General features: G+C 44.3%; 2 protein-coding genes across 4 annotated transcripts in view; one reads left to right on the top strand and one right to left on the bottom strand.

The window, feature by feature from the left end:
* LRRC74A (leucine rich repeat containing 74A) overlaps positions 1-15,157 on the bottom strand; it is a 38,411-nt gene extending 23,254 nt beyond the window's left edge. Inside the window, exons 1-9 of the mRNA XM_032801924.2 lie at positions 15,007-15,157; positions 13,378-13,553; positions 10,949-11,056; positions 9,904-10,000; positions 9,046-9,095; positions 7,514-7,595; positions 3,558-3,643; positions 1,978-2,172; positions 1,514-1,609 (exon numbers count right to left, since the gene is read on the bottom strand). Coding sequence (XP_032657815.1) covers positions 1,514-1,609; positions 1,978-2,172; positions 3,558-3,643; positions 7,514-7,595; positions 9,046-9,095; positions 9,904-10,000; positions 10,949-11,056; positions 13,378-13,553; positions 15,007-15,157 — 1,041 coding nt within the window. The remainder of the gene's footprint in view (positions 1-1,513; positions 1,610-1,977; positions 2,173-3,557; positions 3,644-7,513; positions 7,596-9,045; positions 9,096-9,903; positions 10,001-10,948; positions 11,057-13,377; positions 13,554-15,006) is intronic.
* ANGEL1 (angel homolog 1) overlaps positions 1-26,266 on the top strand; it is a 323,326-nt gene that overhangs the window by 283,143 nt on the left and 13,917 nt on the right. For 2 of the 3 annotated variants that reach the window (XM_032801923.2, XM_032801922.2), the window contains exon 1: positions 25,061-25,199. The exons of the other annotated variant lie outside the window; for it this stretch is intronic. In XM_032801923.2, coding sequence (XP_032657814.1) covers positions 25,136-25,199 — 64 coding nt within the window. In that variant the 5' untranslated portion in view covers positions 25,061-25,135. Of the gene's footprint in view, positions 1-25,060; positions 25,200-26,266 lie in introns of those variants that run through there. 3 annotated transcript variants of the gene reach the window in all.

Here is a 26,266-nt window from a genome sequence, read left to right as displayed (position 1 = left end):
AAATTTCTATCTGCATTCATGCTGCTATTCGCAGAAATGGTCCATGGATATAAAGTGGATACCCACGGTTTTGCAGGGCTCTGAGTATGTAGTGCTAGTTAAAGGTTACATATTGGCAGTATCTGGAGACCAAGAGTTTGGTTTTCAGAGATGCTGAGCAGCTGCAGCGCTCATTGAATTTGATGGAGTAGTGGGGGCTCAGCATTTCTGAAAATCAAACTTAAGTCAACTGTCCCCAGAGCAGATGTAGCAAGGACAACACTAATACAATATTCTTTCTTAAGGTTTTATAGCTACCTGTAGGGGGTAAACCTCAATATTGATGCAAAAATAGTTATTAATGAAATAATTGTTTTTTTTATATTAGGTTATTACAAACTTGTCTTTGCCTTTACTGAAATTTTTAAGAGGCACTTAAAATTATTTTCCTACACATGATTCTTGGAGAATATGATTGCTCAAATGCTTGTTAGTTGCTTATTTGATTATATAAAACATCAAGCTAGGTAAGGAGATTCCTGGAGGCCTCTGCTTTCTGTCAGTGTGACAGGCTTTCAAGGAAAATAACACTGTGTTTACTACCCCAAGTGAAGCTACCAAGACTCTGAAATTCATCTTGATACCTTCTATTTTGCTTTAGTATTTCATACTATTTTCCTTTATCATATGTTTTAGTATTAGTTATTGTGAGTCATGTTTTGTATAGAATATTTGATATGAGTCTTCACTTGCAATTTGTAAATGCTATAAGTGGTAGACTGTGTAAAAGAATGTAAGGAGGATTAATGCTTAGGATGTGTTATCCAGAAATAAACTAAGAAATCAGAAAAATGGGCCTTTTCACCCTTTCCTCTGCAAAGAAAAGAACCTCTTGGTTTCAATCCCACGCAAAGGATTCTAGAAAAAATTCTTGTTGAAAATGATTTCTCTTATAGACATTCTAAAGTCTTAGTTCTCCAAGTGATAAGGAAACATTTATGATTGGGAAGCGGCATAGGCTGAGGGACATACTGGCCGCCACTTCCTGCAGCCCCCATTGGCCTGGAGCAGCGAACCGCGGCCACTGGGAGCTGTGATTGGCTGAACCTGCGAGCACGGCAGGTAAACAAACCACCAGGGGCTTTCCCTGAACAAGCGGTGGTCCTAGTTTGAGAACCACTGCTCACTATACTGCCCTGGAAGGTCATATTGTAGCATGAGAAGGGAGTTTAGCCTCCCAGGCGAACTCTTTTCTGAGATTGCAGTCAAGATGGTCAATTACTGCTAACTGTGATGGTGATATGGTTAACTATCTACCAGGAACTAGATTGAGACCTTGCAACTTCCACTCATGCCATTGAAGAGCTGTTAAATAGTAACTTTTTGTCACTGGTGACTGGAGCTGAACTGATACAGGTAACCCCGAAGACAGAACTCAAAGAGTTCTGAAAAGGTTTAGTGCTAGAATTCAGGTGGCTCCAAAAGGTTCTAATGTATATATTTTGGGACTCTACCAACCCTAACACCATCTTACTGAGATGTTGATCTCTTCCATCTTGGATTTTGGATTCTTCTTGATGGATGTGACAAGCGCAACGGCACCGTCTACAGTTAGAGGATTATGAGACAGCTGTGGTGGAAGACAAATGGAAACAAATTAGGAGGAGAATTTCACTTCCTGGTAATAAGTCTGGGTGTATCTCTTTCCCCCTCAGTTTAGACTTTCGGAGGGTCATGGGCCAACTGTGCCCTTTCAACAAGTTTATTTTCAATATCTGTCCATCTTGTCATCTTCCCATTAAACTCTGCAAAGCCAACTACAGGAATACATTCTGGTCACCTCCTCCTTCTCCTCCTTTGCCTGTCTCTTGCCTAGCACAAAACCAATTGCTCTCCATTTCAGCTTAGGCATCTCAAATCAGAGTTTCCCTCGCCCCCTGGCTCAGGGTTTTCCACTCCCTTCCCTTACTCCTAGCCCAATTCAGGCTTTGTCTTTACCTTCAAGATTTTGAGATTTCCATTGACCTCTAGCCCCTTGGCCAGTTTCCCAGCCCCTTCATTGTTGATATGGTTCCTGCTGATGTCCAGTTGGACCAGAATGTTGTTGAGTTTGAGAGCTTCTCCAAGGGCCAAAGCCCCTTCATTCCCAAAGCCATTCCATGAAAGGTCAAGTATCTTCAGAGTTCCATTGACCTCCAGAAAGAGAAGAGAAATCACCACTGGCATCCCAGCCATTGCAAATCCAGCTGATGCATCAATCTATTCCTCCTCGTGTGAAGCCCCCTTTCATGACTGAGGCAGTGAACCAGCTGGGGACTTAAGACCTCTGCCTGCTTCTTCACTGTTGTCTTTGCCAGATAGAATTCCACCTATGTCAGTGGCCTCACAGCAGAACCTAGCAAATGCCAGCTGGGGCTCCAGCAGTGTGAGTTTCCTCACAGATGTGACCTACCAGTGCCAGCCCTGAGCACAGTGATACAAAATTCTTCCCAGCAGTGCTGGGTGGGACTGCACTGTGTGAGCTAACCAAGGCCAGCCCACAGCCCACTGGTGTGAACTTCCTCCCAGCACTGACAGTCAGTGCCGTATAGGACTACATTTGTGTGAGCTACCAAATCCAGCCTAGACTTCAGTGATGTGAGCTTCCTCTCAGCACTCCCCTATTATTACCAGCGGAAACTCCGCACTAAAGGCTTTCTTCAGGGCTGGCTCCAGGCCACAGCGTGCCAAGCGCGTGCTTGGGGTGGCAAGCCGTGGGGGGTGCTCTGCCAGTTGCTGGGAGGGCGGCAGGTGGCTCCGGTGGAGCTGCCGCAGGCGTGGCTGTGGATGGTTCGCTGGTCCGCGGCTCCGGTGGACCTCCCGCAGACATGCCTGCGGCAGCTCCACCAGAGCTACGGGACCATCTGACCCTCTGCAGAAAGCCTGCGGGAGGTCCACCGGAGCGTGCTGCCGTGCTTGGGGGCGTGAAATTGCTAGAGCCGGCCCTGGCTTTCTCTCAGGGGTGCCCTTTATGCTAGAGTGTGTTGTCCTTTACATGCTATTCTGAAAATAGGTGATTATAAAAAGGCCAAGCAGCACCCATGAAGCAGTACACTGGAGAGGGAGGTGCTGTGCCTGAATAGTTTTTCATGAATCATGTTAGCCATTACGTCAGACAGACTTTGGCTCAGGGATGGGTGATGTTTGAGAGCGTGGGGAATCTGTGCCTCTGCCCAAAGAGGGATCTCTGAAGCAGATTAATCTAAAGTAAACTAAAGCTTGACAGATGAGAAGCCTAGATGAGGGATCACTGGGAGTATGTGTCATGGGAGAAGACCCCTTTGTCAGAGAAGGGTATGGATGGGAGTATCTGTTGTTTCTCTGTTGCTAGGTTTTGAGTGTTGCCTAAAGTTGATCCCTCTGTAAAATTAGAGGGGCATAGGTTATTGGCAAACACAGGAAGTTGAATGGCTAGTGATGATATAAAAGAACCATTAGCAGAACAAGGGCAAACCAGTGCTTCAGCCAGGATATGCCAACCTTCCAAGCTCAGCTAACAATCAGGGTCAGGTGTACCGGTGTTCAGGAGGGGGGCTTACTCTGAGGCCAGCGCCCAATGCCACAGCCCCCTTCATCCGCAAGTGGTTCCAGCTCAGGTTCAGAAACTCCAGTGCTTCATTGTTGGCTGAGGAAGAGGAAAAGAGATGTTAGCTGAAGAAGGAAAATGAACAGAAATGCATTTTAAAAGACACTAGAGATTCATGTTATTGAAGGAGTGAGGAGACATGAGGTAATCCCAGGCACATACCATCAGAGCTGGCTCCAGCGTTTTTTGCCGCCCCAAGCGGCAAATACAATGGACCACAAGCAGCAAAAAAAAAAAAAAAAAAAGTGATGGAGGCAATTCGTGGCAGAAGATCTTCTCTCCCGAGAGGGACTGAGGGACCCGCGCCGAATTGCTGCTGAAGACCTGGATGTGCCACACCTTTCTGTTGGCCGCCCCAAGCACCTGCTTGCTGTGCTGGTGCTGGAGCCGCCCTGCACACCATACAACGTGCTACAGATGAACACATATAGATAATAATGGCTAGACACAACACGTAATGCTGCTCACAGACAGACTCATACAGTCTCTCTCTCTCTCCAACCACACCCACACAATACACTTACAGTTACTAACACACTGAGCTGCATACAGATACATGTACAAATACATGCAAATAATATTCAACAAAGACTCTCCATCCCCATCTCCCACAGCCACTAGACCAGGGGTAGGCAACCTATGGCACATGCCAAGGCGGCAAGCAAGCTGATTTTCAGTGGCCACTCACACTGCCTGGTCCTGGCCACCGGTCCGGGGGTCTCTGAATTTTAATTTAATGTTTAAATGAAAGCATCTTAAACATTAAAAACTATCTACTTTACATAAAAGTTTAGTTATGATATTAATAGCGGTATAGAAAAGAAACCTTCTAAAAAAGTTAAAATGTATTACTGGCACACGAAACCTTAAATTAGAGTGAATAAATGAAGACTCGGCACAGCACTTCTGAAAGGTTGCCGACCCCTGCACTAGACACAGACTGCAGAAACAGGCTACAGACACTATTAGGGATCTTAAAGGAATAACAACACATCCTATGTTAGAGAAACAACCTGCAGCTGCTACCCTCCGTATTGATTCCACACTGGACACTACCGCTACCATCCCCACTAATAACACCCCCGTCACTGATACATGATAGTGATACCAGGGACCACTGCCCCTTCCTCCAGTAGGAATCTGATAGTGGCCTGAGCACCAAATACTCCTCTTGTAAGGTGTGTGTGACAGACTGACAATTTCCTGCAATGTCATGAATGAACTTTATTGATTTAAGTTAAACCTTATTAAATTAGATTCAATACCTTTGTGGTCCATTGTATTAAATATGCAGTTGTGTATGTGTTAGTGGGGAATTGTCTGTAACTGCTCTAAGGAGACTGACTAATGCCCTCTATGGAAGGGAATAATGCCCTTTTTGGAATAATACGTGTAGAGTGGATTTCCTAAGAAGTACCTGGGATTAAGGGGAATGCAAATAACCTACTTGGAATCCACCCTTTTGAGCCCTGTCCAGGGAGGAAAACCCATTGTCTACTAATTCTGCTCCTGGAAATGCCTGATCAAAGACCCCTGAACTGTATAAAGGGTGGACTAAACATGTTATGAGTGTGTTTGTTCTGAGCTGAAGCTGTGATGAATTTGAAACCACAAGAAAACCCCTGGTGGAGATTGAAGGATTGCTCCTGCCAGAGGCCATGTAAGGGTTGGGGTGATCTCTGATAAAATTATTAGCATGTGTGTAGGTTCTTTTATTGTTTTTAATGTTTTCTCTGTAATGCTTTGACCTTAAAAATCAAATAGATTTGCTCAGAAAGAACTGTATGGTAACTTATAGCTGTGAACAGTCACACCGTTAACCATCTCTGAAGAGAAAGCAAGCAAGCGTGCTTGGGCAGCCTGTTTGTACCCAGAAGTAGCTTGGTCAGAATGGAGTGAGATACAGGAAAGACAACAGTTGGGGAGCTGGAGGCCTGGGAGAGGGTGCCCTTGTTGGCCCACTGAGGGGAAATACAGGTGCAGTTGCCCTGAGCTGTGACAGTGTGTAGTGGAGCTCTCTGAGTTGGTAGCTGGTCCTGTGAGGCCCAAGAGTGCTCTGTACAAGGGAAGAGTGTGAAATAGCCTATGCTCCAGATGCTTTTTGGAGCAGGGCAGGCCCAGCAACATTCTGAGGGCTATCAACCTGATCAGAAAAGCAGAGATGCCACTGAAGAGCAGCTTAAGTTCCAGAGCCCAGATTCCTCCACCAAACAATTGCTAAGAGACCAAGAAAAAAGGGTTGCTATAGGTCCATCAACAAGATGAACTGACTTGCAGCAGATGAAACCCATCTCTGTTTTAACTCTAGCCAGAGTCTCCATGCTCACCAGAGAATCTGAAGAGCAGAGAATATGTTGGTGATGCAGGGTACGACTCCACTTCGAGCTGGAGGTGTAATTTTCAGCTCGAGGAGGCAGAAGAACACTGTTTCTCTGGCTTATGCAAAGAACATCTTACACTGGACGGGTGAGGGAAGGGAGATGGTTAATACTAGTGGACGCTCACTTTCTGTAACAGATGGGTGGGATTCTCCCTCCTGCACACACAAAAAACCAAGACACACTCTGCCTGCAGCTGATTAGCTATCAAATAGAAATTCAACCCTTTGTGTCAGATATACACAGCTGTATGTGTGCCTGTGCCAGTCCAGCTGCAAAGCACGGCACATGGTGGCAATTTTAGTCAGGTTGGATGTGTGTGAATCCTTTAGTGCTGTGTGTGAATCCATTAGTGAGAGAGGAGTCTTGCTACAGTGTTGGGAAATGACCTCTGATTGGGGTGAGAGGCTGGCTGCCAACAGTTCCTGTCTGATTTTATGATGATTCTCCATGGACAGCAGTTTGGATCCCAGCAGCTGGCAAGTTTATCCAACTTAAAAAAAATCTATAAAAATGGTTTTGCAAAGATCTTTTCATTTTGTGCCTCAGTGGAGCTGGAAGGAAGAACATTTATTTCCATGGGAGAGCTGGGCTCAGACACAGGCTCTGCTTGCTCTGTGAGGGCTCCTGTTTATCTTTAGACCCCATTTTCCCACTGGATTAACTAAGGTGCAAACACTGTCCCTTCTCACTCGTCACAGGATTGAATTTATCGGTCTTTTAAAGACCTGGGCTGATCCTAATAGTAAATCCATGATGCTGGAAACACTGAATCAGGAAAATGAAAGTGTTATTTGGACCAAAGAAAGGATTTCAGTATAGTTTAAGGGAGCACTGTGTGGTTAAAAAGAATACATTTGCTGCCAAGGGGCCACTGTGACAGGCAGGCAGAAATGCTAAGAGAAAGAGAGAGACTTGTAAAGGTCTTCCCCTGTGACACTATTAGCACTGGAGATTTGGATTTTGGCAGATTGAGAAGTCTCAGCCTCAAGGATGTTGAGAGAGCAGGGCCGGCTCCAGACACCAGTTAAGGAAGCAGGTCCTTGGGGCGGCCACTACAAAAGGGCAGCTGTCCACTGGAATTTGATGGTGAGTCTCTCAGTCCCTCTCTTCCTCTTTGAGCTGCACCAAAGTGATACTGAAGAGAAGAGAGGGAGTGAAGGACCCGCTGCCGAACTGCTGCCAAAGAATGGAGCGGCGCGATTGAGGTGCTGCCGACTAAAGTGGCACCAATTGGCTTTTTTTTTTTTTTCGCTGCTTGGGGCAGCAGAAAACCTGGAGCCGGCCCTGTGAGAGAGTCACCCAAAGTAATATGGAATTAAGGGTGAATCAGTGGCTCAGCCAGGAGGGTTAAAGCCCTAGCTCCCAGTCCTTTACAGTAGCCATCAGGCCCCACAGCCTTCTTGCTGTAAAATGTAAGAAAAGTGGTGGATTCACTTCTGCATCAGGGCTGGCCCCCAGAGGTCTCTAAGGGAAAGGATGCCTGTACTGACTGCCCAGCTGGCTCTGTGGAAGTAATGAGTGGAGTTACCCAACATCTGTCCCAGATGCTCTCCTCCCTTCTCAGAGAACTCATTGTGGCTGAGGTCCAGCTCCTTCACTCGGTAATTGCCCTATGGAGAGAAATGATGCAGAGAGAATCAGATCTTCCATCCAGCTGCAGTCAGCTGCCATCCTAAGACCCCAGAAGAAAATGAAATATAGGCTCTCAGCTATTCAAGTGCACAGCAGTTTGTCAGCACGGAGATAGAGGATTATGATTCCCAGAACAAAGCAGGTTTGTCAGTCTTTTAACATTGTATTTTTTTCTCATGAAACAAAGCAGTCAAAAGGACTTTATGCAGCTAGGCACAGTAATAACAAATGCTATTCAAACTTCATTCTCACACTCTGTTTATGGACCCAGTCCTGTTCAGCAGCACACCTTGCTATTCCAGTTTGGTCCCCATATTCCTCCTCTACCAATGCGCCTCATTCCTGACCTATAGCACTTTGTGTTACAAATTCAGATCCTCGGCAGAAACGTCCAGTGATGCCAAATTGTGTAATGGTTTTTGTGATAGAGACTAAACTGAGAAAGGCACTAAGCTTCTTTTCACTTATGACTTTCAAAGTGATTTAAATCAGACCACTTATGTTTCTTGAAACCTTTGCATCCCAAAAATCCCCTTCTGTACTCCTGTTACGCACTCCAGAGGGTTTATCTCCAAGCCAGACCCCAAGAGATGTCCTGAGAACACATTAACCTGGTACACACTTCTCCATGTTCTCCTCGCCTATCTCTTTTCTAAAATGAGTGACAAGCATTCATCAGAGTTATGTCAGGAAATCATGTGGGCACTAGTAGGTGGGAATCAAACCAAGTAAGTAAGGGCTTTAAAATGGGGAGAGCCCTTAATTAAGGCTACAATTTTGTCACAGCTATTTTTTAGTAAAAATCATGGACAGGTCATGGGCAGTAACCAAAAAATCATGGCCTGTAACCTGTTCATGATTTTTACTAAAAATACCCCTAACTAAATCTTCAGTGCCGGGGAGGGGAGGCGCTCCCGTGGATGCTGCTGCTGCCGGGGAGGTTGCAGGAGATGCTGCTGCTCCGGTGGATGGGGGGTGCTCCGGGGTCATGCTGCTGCTGGGGTGGAACAGCCTGGGGCCCTGCTGATGCTGTTGCTGGGGGAGGGCAGCTTGGGGCCCCGCTGCTGCTGGGGGTGAGGTGGCCCAGGACTCCGCCAACCCTGCTGCTGGGGAGGGGGTGGCCCAGGGCTCTGCCACTGCCTGGGGTCCTGCTGCCACTGATGCTGGGGGAGAGAGGGAAGGGAGCAGTGCACCTGACCCCGGGGCTGCCCCAGCTGCTCAGACAACCCTGGGGTCAGCTGTACTGACCGCTGCAGAAGTCATGGAGGTCCTGGACTGTCATGGAATCGGTGACTTCCGTGACCTCCATGAAAGTTTTGCAGCCTTACCCTTAATACATATAGGACTGTGAATGGTTCTGTGCAGAAACCTGCTTCCTGCCAGGCCCACTCTCCCTTCCACTTCCTCCCTGCATGGCAAGTTACTCACCACTAGTGCCTCGGCAAAGTACTGTGCAGTTTCCTCCCTAAAGTTGTTTCCTGCAGAGGAGAAGCATGTGTTAACAGAACCCAAAGGTCTCCTTTATGACATTACACTATGTCTGGGAGAACCTCCTGAGCTGGCTGGAATGGTATCCCACAATGATGAAGAACAAATAGGGTTGAAAGAGGTTGCCGCTCCCACTTTCTCTTCTTTAGACCTTCTTACTAGTGTTGTCTTAGGACCCACAGAGCACTCAGACATTGCCTAGCTGAGGGCCATACCTAAATTGCTCAGAGGTGGCTGTAGTTTAGAGGTGCTCCATGTATACAGAGCCAGATCCTTATTTTCAGGGCTGGCTCTAACTTTTTGAGCCCCGCCCTGCTGTAACACCCTCCAACCCCACAAGTGCCATGCCGCTGAACTCCCCCCAGGGCCGCGTCGCCCAACCCCCCGCCTCCCGAGCGCCACCCGAAGCCCCCCGAGCACCACGCTGCCCGAAGCCCCCACCTCCCCGAGCGCCACGCCGCCCAAAGCCCCACCCCCCGAGCACCGCGCCGCCAAAACAAAAACAAACAAAAAAAATCCTCTAGCGCTGTCCCGCCAAACCAAAAAAAACCAACCCCAAGCGCCGCCCCGCCCCAAGGTGCTGCCCCAAGCACGTGCTTGGTTGGCTGGTGCCTGGAGCCAGCCCTGCTTATCTTGGTATAAATATAAGTATGAATTTAGACTTCAATGCAGTTACTCTGGATTTACACCAGAGTACATATACATGAAAGCAGAATCTGGCCCATGGTCTATAATATGCTTTCAGGATGAGAAGAGCTATAGAAATGAAAATATTATCATATCAAACTCCTAACCCACCTGAGAGCTGAACAGCCCGGAGACTAGAAATATTATCCAGGAACATCCTGGAGATGGCTTCCGCTCCTTCTATGCCTATGTGGTTATTGGAGATGTTCTGAAAGGGAAGTATCAAGCGTATGAAAGGAAACATCCCCCCAGAATGGAGCTGCTTTCAGTGTTGTTTGTGGCTGAATGTGCAAGAAAGGCCAAGAAAATCCAAGACCTGCAGGACAGAGGTACTAGTCAGGCAGAGTCACTCCAAGACAGTAATTAAAACCAGAGGTTTCCTCCTGTTTTGATACTTGTATGTGCAACCTCAACTCCTTCATAATAGGAGCAAAACTCCAGAGCCAACAACTTCACTGAGGTCTTGTTCTTCAATGAACCAGCAGTTACTTTGTCAAATATCTTCTTTGACGCAACACAAAGCCCAAGGCCTTAAAAAATCCATTCCATATGCCCTCAATTTTGGATACAGGAAATATTACTCAGGTCATATATAAAAAAGTAATTTTGTATTCCTCTCTTAGTCTGTTCAGAAGGGCTTCCACATACCCTGTTGGAGCATGAAAGTCTCCAATACAGAACATTTTCCCCATTGGCTATGTTTATGTGAAAGAAGGTAATCATTTTGTGTGTTTCTGTAAATTAACTAAATAATTCCATAGGTCTGATGAGCCCATCATGCTCTCACTATTTTGCTTTTCTGCGGCTTGTACTTTTTAAACTAGAGGGGCACAAAAATTATGACATTCATAATGTGAATTTTTGTGTGAGGAGGCAATTAGAACTTGGAAATTAATAAACTGATTTTCTTGAAACTCAGAAAATTCAAAATTTCCTCAGATATTTTGTGCAGAAAATCTGAGGCAGATCCTATTGTTTTATATTAAAAATGCAGTGTATGATTTGGTATAGCACAAGGTAGGGATATGAGACCTGAAAGATCAGTGGACTGACCCAATAAGGAAGGATATTGGATGAGATGACTAATGGTGGGAGCTTGTATGTCTCCTATGTTGCCATGTTCCTATGTGTTAGAACTAGGAGGAAAATTGAATACCAGTTCTTGAATGTAGCAGTTCTCTCGCAGCATCTGTACCAGACACGTGACTCCTTCAGCCAGGATCCAGTTATCTTCCAGCTCCAGATGGGTGATGGTTGTGTTGGACTAAAACAGCCCAAACAAGAGAGAGAGAGAGACAGAGAATTGCTGGAACGTTAGTGAAATGGGCAGTGTCCTTGGTGTAATTTACACAGTCCCTGTATACCTCCCATATAAAGCAGGAACTGTGCCTAACATAACTGTGGTCAGTGAAAAAGGGCTGAGCTGGGGCTGAGGGTATTGGGACATGAAAGAGAGTTGGTTAAGTGGTGTAGCTTCCAAATGACTCATATTTTGCACTGCTATTATGGGAGAACCAGGTTCAATGCCCAGTCTCAATCTTAGACTCCGTGGGCCTGCTCAGTGATTAGCAGAGAAACAGGCTTAGGGTATCAATCTTGCTGTCTTACTCCCTGGGCCTGTAAGGGGTAGAAGTGCTGGAAAATCAGGCCCTGCAGGGGCTTGCAGAACCCTTCTACAGTCTGCAAAGAGGTTCCTTTTTTTGGTTGCAAGGTTAGTGGCTGCAACAGCTTTGATAAATTAAACTGATAAATTAATAAGTCATCAGGGCCAGATGGTATTCATCCAAGAGTTCTGAAGGAACTTAGATATGAAATTTCAGAACTACTAACTGTGATACATAACCTATCATTTAAATTGGGTTCTGTACCAGATGACTGGAGGATAGCTAATGGCACACCGATTTTTTAAAAAAGGCTCCAGAGGTGATCCTGGCAATTACAGGCCAATAAGCCTAACTTCTATACCAGGAAAAATGGTTGAAACTATAGTAAAGAACAGAATGATCAGACACACAGATGAACATGATTTGTTGGGGAAGAGTCAACATGGCTTTTGTAAAGGGAAATCATGCCTCACCAATCTTTTAGAATTCTTTGAGGGGGTCATTAAACATGTAGACAAGGGTGATCCACTGGATATAGTGTACTTAGACTTTCAGAAAGCCTTTGACAAGGTCCCTCATCAAAGGCTCTTAAGCACAGTAAGATGTCATGGGATAAGAGGGAAGGTCCTCTAATGGATCAGTAACTGGTTAAAAGATAGGAAACAAATGGTAGGAATAAATGATCAGTTTTCAGAATGGAGAGAGGTAAGTAGTGGTGTCCTCCAGGGGCCTGTACTGGGACCAGTACTGTTCAACATATTTATAAATGATCTGGAAAAAGGGAAACTGTGAGGTGGCAAAATTTGCAGATGGTACAAAATTACTCAAGATAATTAAGTCTAAAGCAGAGCTACAAAGGGATCTCACAAAACTGGATAACTGCGTAACAAAATGGCAGATGAAATTCATTGTTGATAAATACAAAGTAATGCACATTGGAAAACATAATACAAAATGATGGGCTCTAAAAATTAGCAATTACCACTCAAGAAAGAGATCTTGAAGTCAGTGTGGATAGTTCTTTGAAAACATCTGCTCAAAATGCAGCAGCAGTCAAAAAAGTTAACATAATGTTAGGAACCATTAGGAAAGGGATAGATGATAAGACAGAAAACATCATAATCCGATTATATAAATCCATAGTAAGCTCACATCTTGAATAGTGCATGCAGATCTGGTTGTCCCATCTCAAAAATATATGTTAGAATTTGAAAAGGTACAGAGAAGGGCAAGAAAAATGATTAGGGGTATGGAATAGCTTCCATATGGGGAGAGATTAAAAAGACTGGGACTTTTCAGCTTGGAAAAGAGATGACTAAGACAGGATATGATAGAGGTCTATAAAATCTTGACTGTTGTGGAGAAAGTGAATAAAAAAAATGTTATTTACTCCTTCATATAACACAAGAAATTTCAGAGGTCACCCAGTGAAATTAATAGGCAGCTGGTTTAAAACAAACAACAGAAAGCACTTCTCTACACAATGCATAGTCAACCTATGGAACTCATTGCCAGGGGATGTTGTAAAGGCCAAAACTATAACAGGTTCAAAAAAGACCTAGATAAGTTCATGGAGGATAGGTCCATCAATAGCTATTAGCGAGGATGGTCAGAAATGCAATACCATGCTCTGAGTGTCTCTAGCCTCTGATTGCCAGAAGCTGGGAATGGATGACAGGGGATGGATCACGTGATGATTTCCTGTTCTGTTTTTTCCCTCTGATGCACCTGACATTGGCCACTGTAGGAAGACAGGATACTGGGTTAGATGGACCATTGGTCTGACCCAGTATGGTAGTTCTTATGTTCTGTGCAGAGGGTTAGAAATGGTGGGGTTTCTCAGGGCACCTACAAGGATAAAGTAGATTTACCCACCCCTCCCCCTCCACACTAAATAATAGCCTCCAAAATTTGGAGAGGCCCAGTATGCCTGTTGGCTTTGAGTTGACACCTCTTCTTCCATCCTTGATCAAGTACTCACCACCAGTGTGATGGCAATGGCTTTGGCACCATGGGGTCCTAGACCATGATGGTTCAGGTTCATGTAAGGCTCCTCCATGTTCCGAAGGAAGTAAGAGACAGGCATCACCCCCACCAATTTGCAAGCTTCTAGATATAGCTCTGCACCCTTCATGGTTGCAAAGGACCTCTCGGGATCTACAGAAACAAAGGGGGCTTGTGAGTTGTGTACTCAGTGTCCCGTCTCTCTTCCCCCCCTCACTGCAGCTATTTCTTCACCTGCAGAGGGAACTGGTTGATTACTTGCTGAGGTCCACAGGTTACCTCATGAGGAAGGACTGGAAGGCATGAGCCTAGCAACCCCCCAGAAGAGTCAAGCTAATAAGAATCTCTGTGCGTTTCTCCCTTTTGCTCAGTGCTGGCCTTGCAATTTGATGGAAGGAGAGATTAGGATCATGTGAGAAGTTCTCTCCCCCTCAACTGTGATGATGGGGTAGACTGGGACAGCCCAAGAGTTGCCAAGCTTTCAGGGAGCCAAGAAGCCACTTGTGCTTTTTGTGTTCATGAGACCCTCACTCCACATGTTTTCAGATTCATGAATCAAATTCAACCTTTCAGTCAACAGACCACACCAGATTCATAGGCTGGTCTTTTTGTGGCTGGCCTATGTCTAATTTTGCCTTGTTGAGTTAAGCTGAGGGCAAATAGATTCCACAGAATAAGAATAAGATCTCTGCTCTTAAGCACATCTGTTTCTGGGACAACTTATCCTGAACCCACTCCCTCTATGTTTGACTGTCAGAAACATGCTTTGGTTTCTAATATCTAACTTCAGAAACCTGGAGTGTGACTAAATCATTCCAGGTCTAAACAAGCACTTCTGACATGAGGCAAGGAAGCCTTATTTTACTTATCGTAACTGAAGCCTGTGGCAGTTGTTGCCAGAAGAGGCTGGTCAACCGTCAGCATGTTGGCTTACAAATGGCAGAAGGAAACTCGGCATTCTCATCATCTTGGCCACTGGAAGTTGCTGACACAGCTGCAGTAGAACAGACCAAGACAGCTGCTGGCTGCATTTCCGTAAAAACCTGTCATTTGGACTTTCTTCATCAAACCCAGTATTTAGCGGTTGTATTCTCTGTATTGCTACGTTTATGCAATGGTTTAACCTCAGCACGAACTCCACTGTAGTTAAAGTACTTTTGCCAGTTATATTTGAGGACTCTCCCAAACATCTCATTTACTTATAGTCTTCTGGGTATTAATTTTCTTTCTTTCTCCTTTCAATTTATAGTACATTAACAAAGTGCCGATCCTAGGCTCCAGACACCTTTGCTATATATAAAATGAGAGCAGAGTTTGATTAACCAGACATTTACTAGCTACAGGGCTAAACCCACTAGCTAGAGAATGATACTAAAGATAAGAGGAGCTCCACCAGAATGGTCTAGTGACAGAGCCCTTGGTTAGAAGTCCATCCTTTTCGTACCCATACTGCTGGAAAACTGGAAGGGTGCTGGGATTCCTATTAGAGCAGTGTCCTTGGTCCCTGCTCAGGGACTCCACTTCTTATATTAATCTCTTGTTAAAAGGTGCTGCACTGACTGTGAAGGAAAGGGTTTAGTTGGAAGTATGGCCAGTAAATGCTCACCTTCAATCTCTAGATCTGTGTCAGAACTATCTGCTCTTGTCTTTTCCTCTGCTGGGCTGTTGGATTGGTCAGCAAGCAACAGGAATTCCACAGACAGGCTGCCCTGAGACATCTCCTCATTCTGGTCTGGAATGAAACTGATCTGCTTCATTCTGTGAATGCAAACTTAAAGCATATGCAACACCCCACAAGACACTGCAGAGAGAACCTTTTTCTCCCTTCACTGAATCGCAGAGTCTCCTTAAAAATGTTTCAGGTACTTTCTTCCCCAGCCCCAAATCTATCTGCGTCCCTCCACTGCACTATACTTACTTGGAAGCTGTCACCGGTGTATGGATGTTCTCACTCAAGCAGTTGGAGGTGCCTGGACTCCCAATGGCTTGGCATCTTTTAGAGCAAACTCTCCAATAAGCCAGAAGCCCAAGTTTATGAAGGACTATTTGTTTTCTCACACTAGTCCTTTACTGATTCTGGTGACCTGCTTTTTCCCTCTCCCTGATTTCTGAAACCGCCAGTCACTGGCAATAAGATCCTCCCAGCCCGTCTCCCAGACCTTCTGTTAACCCTTAAGCCAAAACTATGCCGGTTACTTTAAACTTTTCCTTCTCGGGTGACTTTCTCCTAGCTTGCATGCTGCCTTTGCTATCAGTCTGAGAGGGCTTTGTTGTGTACTTCAAGTGAGGCAGAGGAGAAATGGTTTGAATGACACTGTACACCAGGATTGAGCTGTCACTTGGAGCAAGACCTGTAATCAGATCTCAGCGGATGTGATACAGCCTCTCTCACCCCCAATTCATAATTTATTTTACAATTAGAGCAAAAGAAAGATCAGAAAACTACCCTATGGGGGAATAAAATGATGCAGCAGCCAAGAAGAGTAATGTCACCACGCTCAATCCTGGGTGACGAGTGGAGGGAAAAGTAGTATTACTGCTTATCTTTCTCCTTTTTCACTGTTACCCCTTTGCTGCCTTTTCCTCTGACTTCTTACTTTCCTTTACCGACTGGTTATTGACCTGTAATTTTGTCCCCTTCTCATTCAATATTAAAGCTTGACATGGAATCCACAGCTTAGCTGTCCAGCCACAGATGTATGTAAGAGGATGACTGTCAGCTGGGGCAGGAGACAGCATCTCACTCACTCCACTCAGTTAGCCTCCAGTCCCGACTTTCCCACCTAAGACCCAGGCACTTTTGCCAGACTTTGCTTGTTCAAATGAGTCATTTGCTAACTTTGTTTTTAAAAGGAGGAGAAGGGGACAAAGAAAGAAAAAAGTATCTCTAAACTCTGCATAAACAACTCAAACGACACGCCAAACACAAGTGACTAGGTGGAGACATATAATGGTTTATCTTGTGACTTTTCCTTGTTGTTATTTATTTGTATTGTGGCAGTGCCCAGAGGCCCTCTCAGGATCAGAGATCCATTGTATTGGACATAATGATAAAGATCAAGCCTCAGCTCTGAGGAATTTAAATTCTCCTTTTGTAACGCTAATTCTTACAGATTCCCACCACCCTATGACATCCCTTGTTGTTTTCTGTCCAACATAGCACCCAATACTGTGCCACCTAAGTAATTCCTGTGAAGTAGGGGCCCCAGATTTGAGTTGCTTGGGGTTTTTGTCTGTGAAAAGCCATGCACCGCTGAGGCACTGTAGAAGTTAGTGGTATATCTACAGCGCTGTTCAAGAAAAGCAAAGGCAAGGGTTTTTAAAAGTGTAACATTTTATAAAATTATATTATTATGCACTAAATATATTAATATCTTCATTGTTAGAGACAGGGCGGGTGAGGTAATATCTTCTATTGGACCAAATTCTGCTGGTGAAAAAGACAAGCTTTCAAATATGCAGAGCTCTTCTTCAGATCTGGTGGAACAGATTGTTTAGCATAAGTATTATTATTATTAAAGTAAATGTAGTGAAAGATGCCAGGTTGACAGTTCTGGAGATTCAGGTCCTTTATTTATCCAGACTACTGGTACTGCTAGGGTAGCATTATGGCAAACATCCCCCTGACACACAAACTGTCCTTATCAGTGTACTTCAGCCATAGTGGTAAGAGGAGATTTCAGTTTCTGTGACATGGAGTGAGACGGGGTAAATGGTGAATTCAGCCATCTTGCAGGTGCTTTCTTTTACATGTCCTCAACACCGCCGCCTGTTCTATCCTAGACCCATCCCTTTTGTTTGTTATCTCTTTAAATTGTGCCACATGGACATTAGACAAGTCAAAAGAGTAATTCATACTTAAATGGTAAGATGTCTGGGGCAGTGTAGTGAGGCAAAGTGGCCTCCCACTGACCCAGAGGGGGAAGGGGCTACCGCTAACCCATCACAGACAGGGACCATCTTTTTGTTCTGTTTGTACTGCACCTAGCACAATGGGGTCCTGGTCCATGACTGGAGCTTCTAGGCACTAGGAGGATATAAATAAATAAATAAATAATATAACATACAGAATTTACTAAAAGATTTACTGGTATCACTACACAGTGAGAAGGCCTTTGAGAAAGTAGAGTGACCTTTTCTAAAAACACTACTACCAACAATGGGCAATATAAACACTTCGATAAGTGACTCTCTCTAGATAAAGTGACTTTATCTAACTAGGATAAAAGTTAATGAGGTATACGCCAAAGAATTTCATCTACAAAGAAGAACCAGACAAGGTTGTCCTCAATTGCCCTTTTTGTTCACTCTCTTTGTTGAAATTAGGAATTGGTATTTTAAAACATGAAATTATATAATTTAGTTACTTTTATTTCTATTACCTGCAATAAAGCAACATACAAAGTACAAAAGTTGTAACAGATGGTAAAAGAACAAAACTATAATCTAGTTTTCAATGCTACTTTAAATGCACAGAGCTAGGAGACACAAACAACTATTTCAGTATATTGAATATTGATATTTTGGAAAAGCAACTGTAGCAGGTGATCACATATAGTAACATTCAGTTATGTAGAATTAAGAGTTATCTGCAAATAATTAAATTAGCAAGCAATTAACATACTTGTTAAATTATCAAAATGAAAGATTTCATGATTTTTAGGTAAATAGTTACCTCAAGCTTTTGTCAGAAGAAGTACAGTATCTTCCAAAATGGAACATTGCTCTTTTCTAGTATTTTATTCAAACTAATCAAATGGAACATAGAATTGTGTGATATGCAGTACAATCTATGATTTATGTTCCATAAGAAATTAATGAATTCAGTGATATATGAGGCTATAAAATTAGTTATACTAAATCTGAAATATTAAATACAGTGGGGAAGAATCTATTATTTAAAAAGTACAAGATTCATTTGAGTTTTTATGATCCAAACAAATAAAGTACTTAGGAGTCAATATTTCTCTTAATCTTACTTGGCTAATTGAAAATAATTTTCTTCATATTAATTCAAAACTGAAAAAATATTTCCTGGGTTGGAAAAAACTATATCTGTCTTAGGTTGGCTATAAAGCAGAAGTAAAAATGAATTCGTTACTAAAACTTCATTTGCCATTTCAGGCCCTACCAGTAGGGATAGGAAAAATAACTCTAGAGGCAATTCAAACAAAAATTAACTTTGTATGGGACAGTAAACTCCTAACTTTAAATGAGAAAATGCTTTACAGAGCAGATCTGCAAGAGGGATTGGTAGTACCAAATTTACTAAAATATTGGACAGCTCAATTAAAATCACTATCAGCCTAGTACACTGGATGGAACTCAAACAGGATTTTAAATATAGATGTAGTGCATTGTTTTTTGTACCCCAAAAATGTAGACATACACAATAGGGAAACAATATATAACATCACTTGGATATGGAATCTGACACAGATAAGAAGTAGCCTCTTCCCCTTCCTGCTTACACCCATCAGAAAGAATCCAAAATTTTAACCAGAGTTATCAAATCCAATGTATACTGTATGCCAGGAAAAAGTGGCTGGGTATTGTGTAATGATAAAACTATGTAAATAAATATGATCAAAGAACTGATGAGGAATATTAATATAACAGTTGGGCTTATTGCAACTAGAGCATTATATCAAAGCCCACGTCAGCAGCTCATATCTCAGAAGAGGATAGAAACACTAATTATAGGAAAGACCACCTTAGAGGGCCAGATCTCTGTATGGTACAATGAATTTTTACTGATGGACCTGGAAAGCAAGACTACCTTTATGGGAAAAGATCTAAAAATGGATATAACTTTGCAACAATGGGAAAATATCCTGAGAAGGGTCAGAACTTCATCTATCTGTGTAACAATTAAGGACAATTATTGCAAAATACTTTATCAATGATATCTCACTCCATTGAAGAAGCTAAAGGAAATATATAAAAAAGGAAGTCATAAATGCTGGAGGGGATTTGGAGGAATATGGACCATTCTGCATGTTATGGTGGGAATGTCTTGATATAATAGTATTTTGAACACAAAACCAGCAAATAAAAATTTCAAAATAATTAAAAGTTAGGCTACCCACAGAACCCATAGTGATTTTATTATGTTACAGTCCAAAGGAGACTATTGATTTGGGGAAGGACCCTTTGAACCTTGGATGCATAAACACTGGAATCTCAAGTAGGAGTAGAGAGGTTATTTTACACCTATATTTAGCTCTGGTGCCGGCACTGCTGGAATATTGAGTCCTGTTTGGTGTCCATACTTCAAGAAACATGCTGATGAATTGGAGAGGGTTAAGAGAAGAGCCCAAGAATGATTAAAGGATTGGAAAACATGCCATATAGTGATAAATTCAAACAACTCAATCTATTTAGCTTAACAAAGAGAAGGCTAAGGAGTGCCTTGATCCCGGTCTGCAAGTACCTACCTGGAGAACAAATATTTAATAATGGTCTCTTTAATCTAGCAGACAAACAAGATCCAATGGCTGGAAATTGAAACCAGACAAATTCAGAGTGAAAATAAGGTGTAAGTTTTTAACAGTGAGGGTAATTATACACTGGAATAATTTACCAAGGGTTGTGGTAAATTCTCTGTCACTGCTAATTTTTAAAGCAAGATTGACTGTTTTTCTAAAAGATCTGCTTTAGTTGAGACAGGAATTATTTTGGGAATTTCTATGTCCTGTGTAAGGAGGTCAGATTAGATTATCACAGTGGACCTTTCTGGCCTTAGAATCTGTGCATCTATGAATAACACAATTACTACTAGCACCAGATGCATGATAGTTCACTTTTAGAAAAGTACAGACCCCCCAACGTTAGTGTATAGGAAATAAAGTATGTAAAATGCTTCCAGTGGAAAGAAATGACAGACAGCCTTATAGCAGGATCAAGTCGATTTTAAAATATATAGTTACTGTTTTTTGAATTTGAACAGAATAAATAAACAGATAATTATAAGATGTTGACCAAACACAAAGTGAACTTTTAAAGGTCACAAATACCGTTTATGAGTAAGATTTGTTTAATATCTGTATGGAAAGTTTATGTGTGTTAGTATGAATGCTTGGCACTTCCGTAACTATTTAATCTTGGTTTATAGTAACAATAGCTCAATTACTTGTACATTTTAAATAAAGTGAATTTTTACAATTATTAAGTTATAAAGCCAAAACTTCATTATACTATGGCCACAAATCATCCAAGCGTGAGTCTCACTGAAGAAATTAAATATGAGCAACTATAGTCAGCTAGTAATTTGGGTCATAATACTACAAAGGGATACAGACTTTAGTGCTTCAGAGTATAAGCATGATGGCCAACAGGAGGGTCAGAAAAGTATTTTGTCCCCTCATCTCTGCCATGTCGCACTCAGTGACAGCAACTGCATAACTAGAGCCTAATCCTGCAAGTTGTTGAGCACCCTACATAAGAACATAAGTTATTGAAGTCAATGGTATTTGAGGGTGCTCAGTACCTCCTAAGACCTAGTTCTTCCCCTGACCTATTTTAGAGCTTTTTATTTTCTTCTGAAAGATCAGACCTTGACCACAGCTGTTAGCAAGATCCCAGACTAGATAGGCCATTGGTTTGCTCCAATATGGCAGCTCCTATGTTTTTACCTAAGTGTATACGCACTATACATCCCGGTTTACTTCAGCGGGCTCCAGATCTTTACCAATGGCTGCCTAATTGCTCAGTTTGGGTGGGGAGTGAGAGTCTTACATGTATATGGAGCCCTCTTATAGCAGTGGTAACACCTGTAGGGGTTCTGGTGGTTTTCCTTATTTTTAAAACAATTTATTAACTAAAAATCCCACCTTCATCCTCCTCAGAGTCAGAAAACTCATGCTCCATGGTGCGTATCCTTGTCACCACACTGAAAGTGCTGCTTGTTACTTTTTCTCCTCTGCAAATAAGTAGTTTACAGTCAGCTCTGTCTGACACCCTCACACAAAACCCCTGTCACAGCCACCCGACTGTAATTATCAATCACAGAACCTCCAAGAGCAAGGGTGTCATCTATACGATTTGTAGTCTTGATTTATACTGTTTCTGAACAGGAAGGTCACATTTCCCAGTCACTGGGGCTGCCAGGGTCATGTAGGAAGTTTTTGCAAGGCCCCTCTTTCATTTCTTCTCAAGCATTCCATGACCTCATCTAGACATTATGACTCAAATAGATGAAACTTACAATGAGATATCCTGCAGTCATACTACATCAGTCTTTGGATGCATCAGATCCCACTAAGTAGGATCAGAACCGGTCAGCATTTGGGTAAGTGTTTCAGAAAGTGGTGCTAATAAGCTGGTAAGGGGTGCTCATCCCTCAGAGTTACTAGTGAATCAATGTCCCAGCCCGGTACATTTTCAGATGAGAAATTCAGTCATGACCATTTGTAGTCTTTAAAGAACTTTCATCACTTTTTGCAAAAGTTGGTTTATTAGTCCCCATGTCCTGAACAGATTCCAACCTGAGTAATTGCATCTTGCCTATTGTATATAGATGTGCTCTGTAAAGATATAAACACCTAAAAGTGCCCCAAACCCAGGTATTTATTATTTATCCAAGCAATCTTAACTGATATCAAAGTTGAGGCTCCATTAAATTGTCAAAGGAATTGTATCAGTGCTTTTTTTTATTTATTTACAGTGTTAGGGGACCACTCAAAAGGCTGACAAAAATCATTTTCTTAACAAAGGAGGCTTTTTTGATAAAAGTGGAGAACTATACTCAGTACATTTAGGGGCAGTCTTCCTCTACAAGAGGTAGCCCAATAAAGACAGTTTCTCATAGAGGTTTCACAGTGTATATAGCACACACAGATTGCTAAGTGGTATATAAAGAAAAAGTCCCTGCCCCAAAGAACTGGGTATCTTAGACACTTTGGTAGTTTTGTTTACCCATTTTACATAAATCTCTCAACCATTCCAGTTGTCAGAGTTCAAACAGGGTTATACTTTAGTGCAGAAGAGTAAAATGTTGCATAAGCCAATGGAAGTTTTGACCTTGAAATGTAGGACCATTGTATGTTTTGATTTTGTCTGTGAATAATTTTTCTAGTGCAGGCATTACAATTTTGGTAGCTCAGACATTTGTTTGCTTGTGATACTAGTTAACAGTCCTCACATGTTTCAGTGTGATTGTACCAATGTTGGTTGGTTCTTGGATACTATACCTTTTCTCTCAAAGATCAACTTTGTTTTAAAAATGCCCAAGTAATTATCATTTGCTGTTTCAGTAGCCTGCTGCTCTGGGCTATTAGTAACATCACCTTCCATTTCTGTAGCTGAACAAAGAGGAATAGTCCAGTAGTTAGGATGCTAGCCTAAGACTTATGAGACCTCAGTTCAGTTACCTGCTCTGTCACAGACTTCTTGTATGACCTTAGACAAGCCACTTTGTCTGTGCCTCACCTGTAAAATAGGGATAATAGTAATATCCCTTCCTCACAGCAGTGTTGTGATAAATACAGTAAAGACTGTGAGGTATTGAGATGGTAATGAGGGCCATATAAGTACCTTAGGTAGACTAATGCATGGTAAATTTTGCTCTGTGGTTTTGAAACAAAATTATTTTGAAAATACTCTACAGATCACCAATCGTTTTATTTTATGAACCATCTTGCAGCAGCCAGTGCGGGTTCTGTTAACAACATGTCAGCAATGTCCATTTTGGCTAGAGGTTTGAGTTGTTTTTGATGGAGATATGATTAATGTGCTCATTAGCAGATGATGGGTTTGGTTTTAAGGGATGTTTGGAGATACAGTCAGCAGATTTAGTCTTTCCAGTTCTGTGTATTACTACTTGTGTATAAGACATCAAGAGTATACTTGGAGTAACAGGGCATATTGGTACTCAATTTTATCTGACAGTTTGGTTTCAGACTTTTAACATGGTTATAATGATGAATGTAGCAAAATGTTCAAACTTTTCTCTTCCAGATGAAACTATCAGGTTTCAATATGTGACAGGCTTCAACTTTCATGGGCTACAATCTGATCATGACTAGCTGGGTCTGTTTGATTCTATACAGCTCCGAGTTTAGAGGGCTTCAGTCAGTCTTCTATTAAAAGAAGGGTTGAAGGACAACATGTTCATATGTTCATCAAGGCTACATATGATGACATCACCTGCTTCAGACTGTGCTTTTGTCCACACAGATTTTGTATAATATTTTATAAGATCCTGAAGAGAAGCAATTACACTTGCAAAGTTAGGAAGGCAGCATGATCCATAACTATTCATGCCTAAAATGACTTGATATCTGCATTTGTTCAGTAAGACTACTTGCTTTATTGTTTTGACTTTCGAAGGATATGAGATGACCCTTGTTTGAAAATACATGTCCAAAGACTTTTAAGTAGATTTTTAAAAAATTGATCTTATCCTTGTTTGATATGGGAGCATTCTAGGATTTTCTTTAGTGCATCATCATGGTCTTGATGTCTTGTTCTGCACACACCTTACAGGATGGATTAGATGCAGCAGATACTACAATCTTTTGTAACGCATTGGCCGATGTGAGTCGAAAAGGTGGTTAGGCATGTGAATTCAGGGCCCATTTAGAACTGATGGAATTCTTGTTTAGGCCCAGTTTTGATAAACATCCGGCACTATTAAGGCAATGTACAATACAGCCCAGATGAGTGTAATATACACTGCTCCTGATTGATTTCCTCCATGGGACACCACACACAGGTCTGAGCAGGTATGATTAGGGTTACCATACGTCCAGGTTTTCCCAGACATGGCCTCTTTTTTGGTCCACCAATCTCTGTCCAGGCAGATTTTTCAAATAAGAGGAAATGTCTGGGATTTTTCCTTGTGGATCTGATACTGGAACTCAGAAAGAGCCATCTCCATGCCCCAATTGGTCCCTCCCCTGCAACCTCAGCTGTCAGATCCTGGCTTGCCAAATAAGCGGAGCCACCAAGCACCTCTCCACCGGGCTAAATGCCCTGCTGTGGGGCCTCAGAGCCCAGCTAGGAGGGGTGATGGGGCCAGGGTGATGGTGACAGGGCCAGGCCCCCCAGCCTACGGAGGGGGATAGGCCAGCAAGGAGGTGCTGACTGAAGGCTGGTGCTGTGTCCCACGCCTGCGCCAATCACCTTACCATTGTGACAAGGAGCACCACACTGCCACCACCTCGAAAGTGAAGATGCTGGCACCCCCCAAATGCACCCTCCATCACCCCCAATACCCTCCCTATACACACACCCTCCAGTGACTCCCAAATACCGCCCCCCCAGTACACACATCCCTCCTGCACCCCCTCAAATATCCTTCCCAGTACACACCCCCCTCCCGCACCCCCCAACTGTACCCCCCCTCCCGCTGGTGCAGCGTGCTCTGTTTAGGAACTTGAATGGTAACCCTGCTAGGTGTGAGCTGGGCGGATACCCAAACGGGATCACACACAGCACAGCTTCACAACGCAGACTCACACACACAGAGTGGGGACGCGGGGCCTGCGGGGCTGGGTGAGCTCCTGGGGAAGTTTACAGGCCTCATCCCCCCAGCTCTGCTCCCCGCCGCGCTCGGTCTCCGGGACCCTTCTCCCTCCAGCCCCAGGACGGGCGGGCTGCGTCCATGCGGGGGGTGCGAGGCAGCGCTGTGTCAAGGCCGGGTCGGGCCGCCGGCGGCTCCCAATAAAGTTGTTGTTGAGGCGGAGCCGGGCTGGCGCGTGGGCAGAGGCTGGAAGAGGATCGGGCAGGGCAGCATGATCGGCACCGTGCTCTGCTACCTGCTGCTGCCTGCGGCGCGGCTCTTCCGCGCCCTCCGAGGTAACAACCCCCCTCCCCGGACCCCGCCCACGGCCCCGGCCCCGCCGTGCGGACTGCGGCAGGCTACTGCATGCGCCCAGCGGTGCAGCCCGGAGCACGGGCCCTGCGGACGCTCCTGCAGCCCGTCCTGACCGGCGGGTCGTGGAGCAACTAGAGCAGCTCGGGCCCGAGGTGACAGCCCCCCGGGGCGACCCCCGCTCAGCTCCTGGGCCTCAGGTGACAGGCCTCCCCTACCCCCCCCGGGTGGCCCCCTTCAGGTCTCGGGCTTGGGGTGACAGGCCTCCCCTACTCCTCCCCTACCCCCAGCTCCCGGGCCTGGGGTGATAGGCCTCCCCTGGGGCTCACCCACCTCAGCTCCTGGGACGACAGGCCTCCCTTACCCCCCGCACCCTCCCTCAATGACCCTCCTCAGCTCCCAGGCCTGGGGTGATAGGCCTCCCCTACCCTCCACCCCACCCTCCAGAGTGACCCCCCCTTAGCTCCCAGGTCTGGGGTGATAGGCCTCCCCTACTCACCTGGGGCTCACCCACCTCAGCTCCTGGGATGACAGGCCTCCCCTACCCCCCAAACCCCATCCCACCCTCCAGAGTGACCCCCCTCAGCTCCCAGGCCTGGGGTGATAGGCTTCCCCTACTCCCCCAGGGCTTATCCACCTCAACTCCTGGGACGACAGGCCTCCCCTATCCCCTGCACCCCACCCCCCAGAGTGACCCCCCTCAGCTCCCAGGCCTGGGGTGATAGGCCTCCCCTAGGGCTCACCCACCTCAGCTCCTGGGATGACAGGTTCCCCTCTCCCTGGGTGACCCTCCTCAGCTCCCGGGCCTGGGATGACATGCCTTCTCAAGGGACACCCAGTTCTCACCAATGTATCTGGGAGAGACCAGCTCTCCCAGACCCTCTTGGGTACCTCCCCCAGCTCTGACCGAGGAACCCGGAGGAGACCAACTTCCCTCAGGCTGTTTTGGATAGTCCCAGGCCTGATCGTTATTGTTTATGTAGGCCTAACAGTGCTAAAATTATGTGGAGAGGGGAAATAGGGAGGCCCTGGTGTCATGTATCTTGCTTTA

Source organism: Chelonoidis abingdonii, chromosome 4, assembly GCF_003597395.2.
Source record: "Chelonoidis abingdonii isolate Lonesome George chromosome 4, CheloAbing_2.0, whole genome shotgun sequence".
NCBI classification, from domain to species: Eukaryota; Metazoa; Chordata; order Testudines; family Testudinidae; genus Chelonoidis; species Chelonoidis abingdonii.
This window is presented reverse-complemented; position numbering and strand designations above follow the sequence as displayed.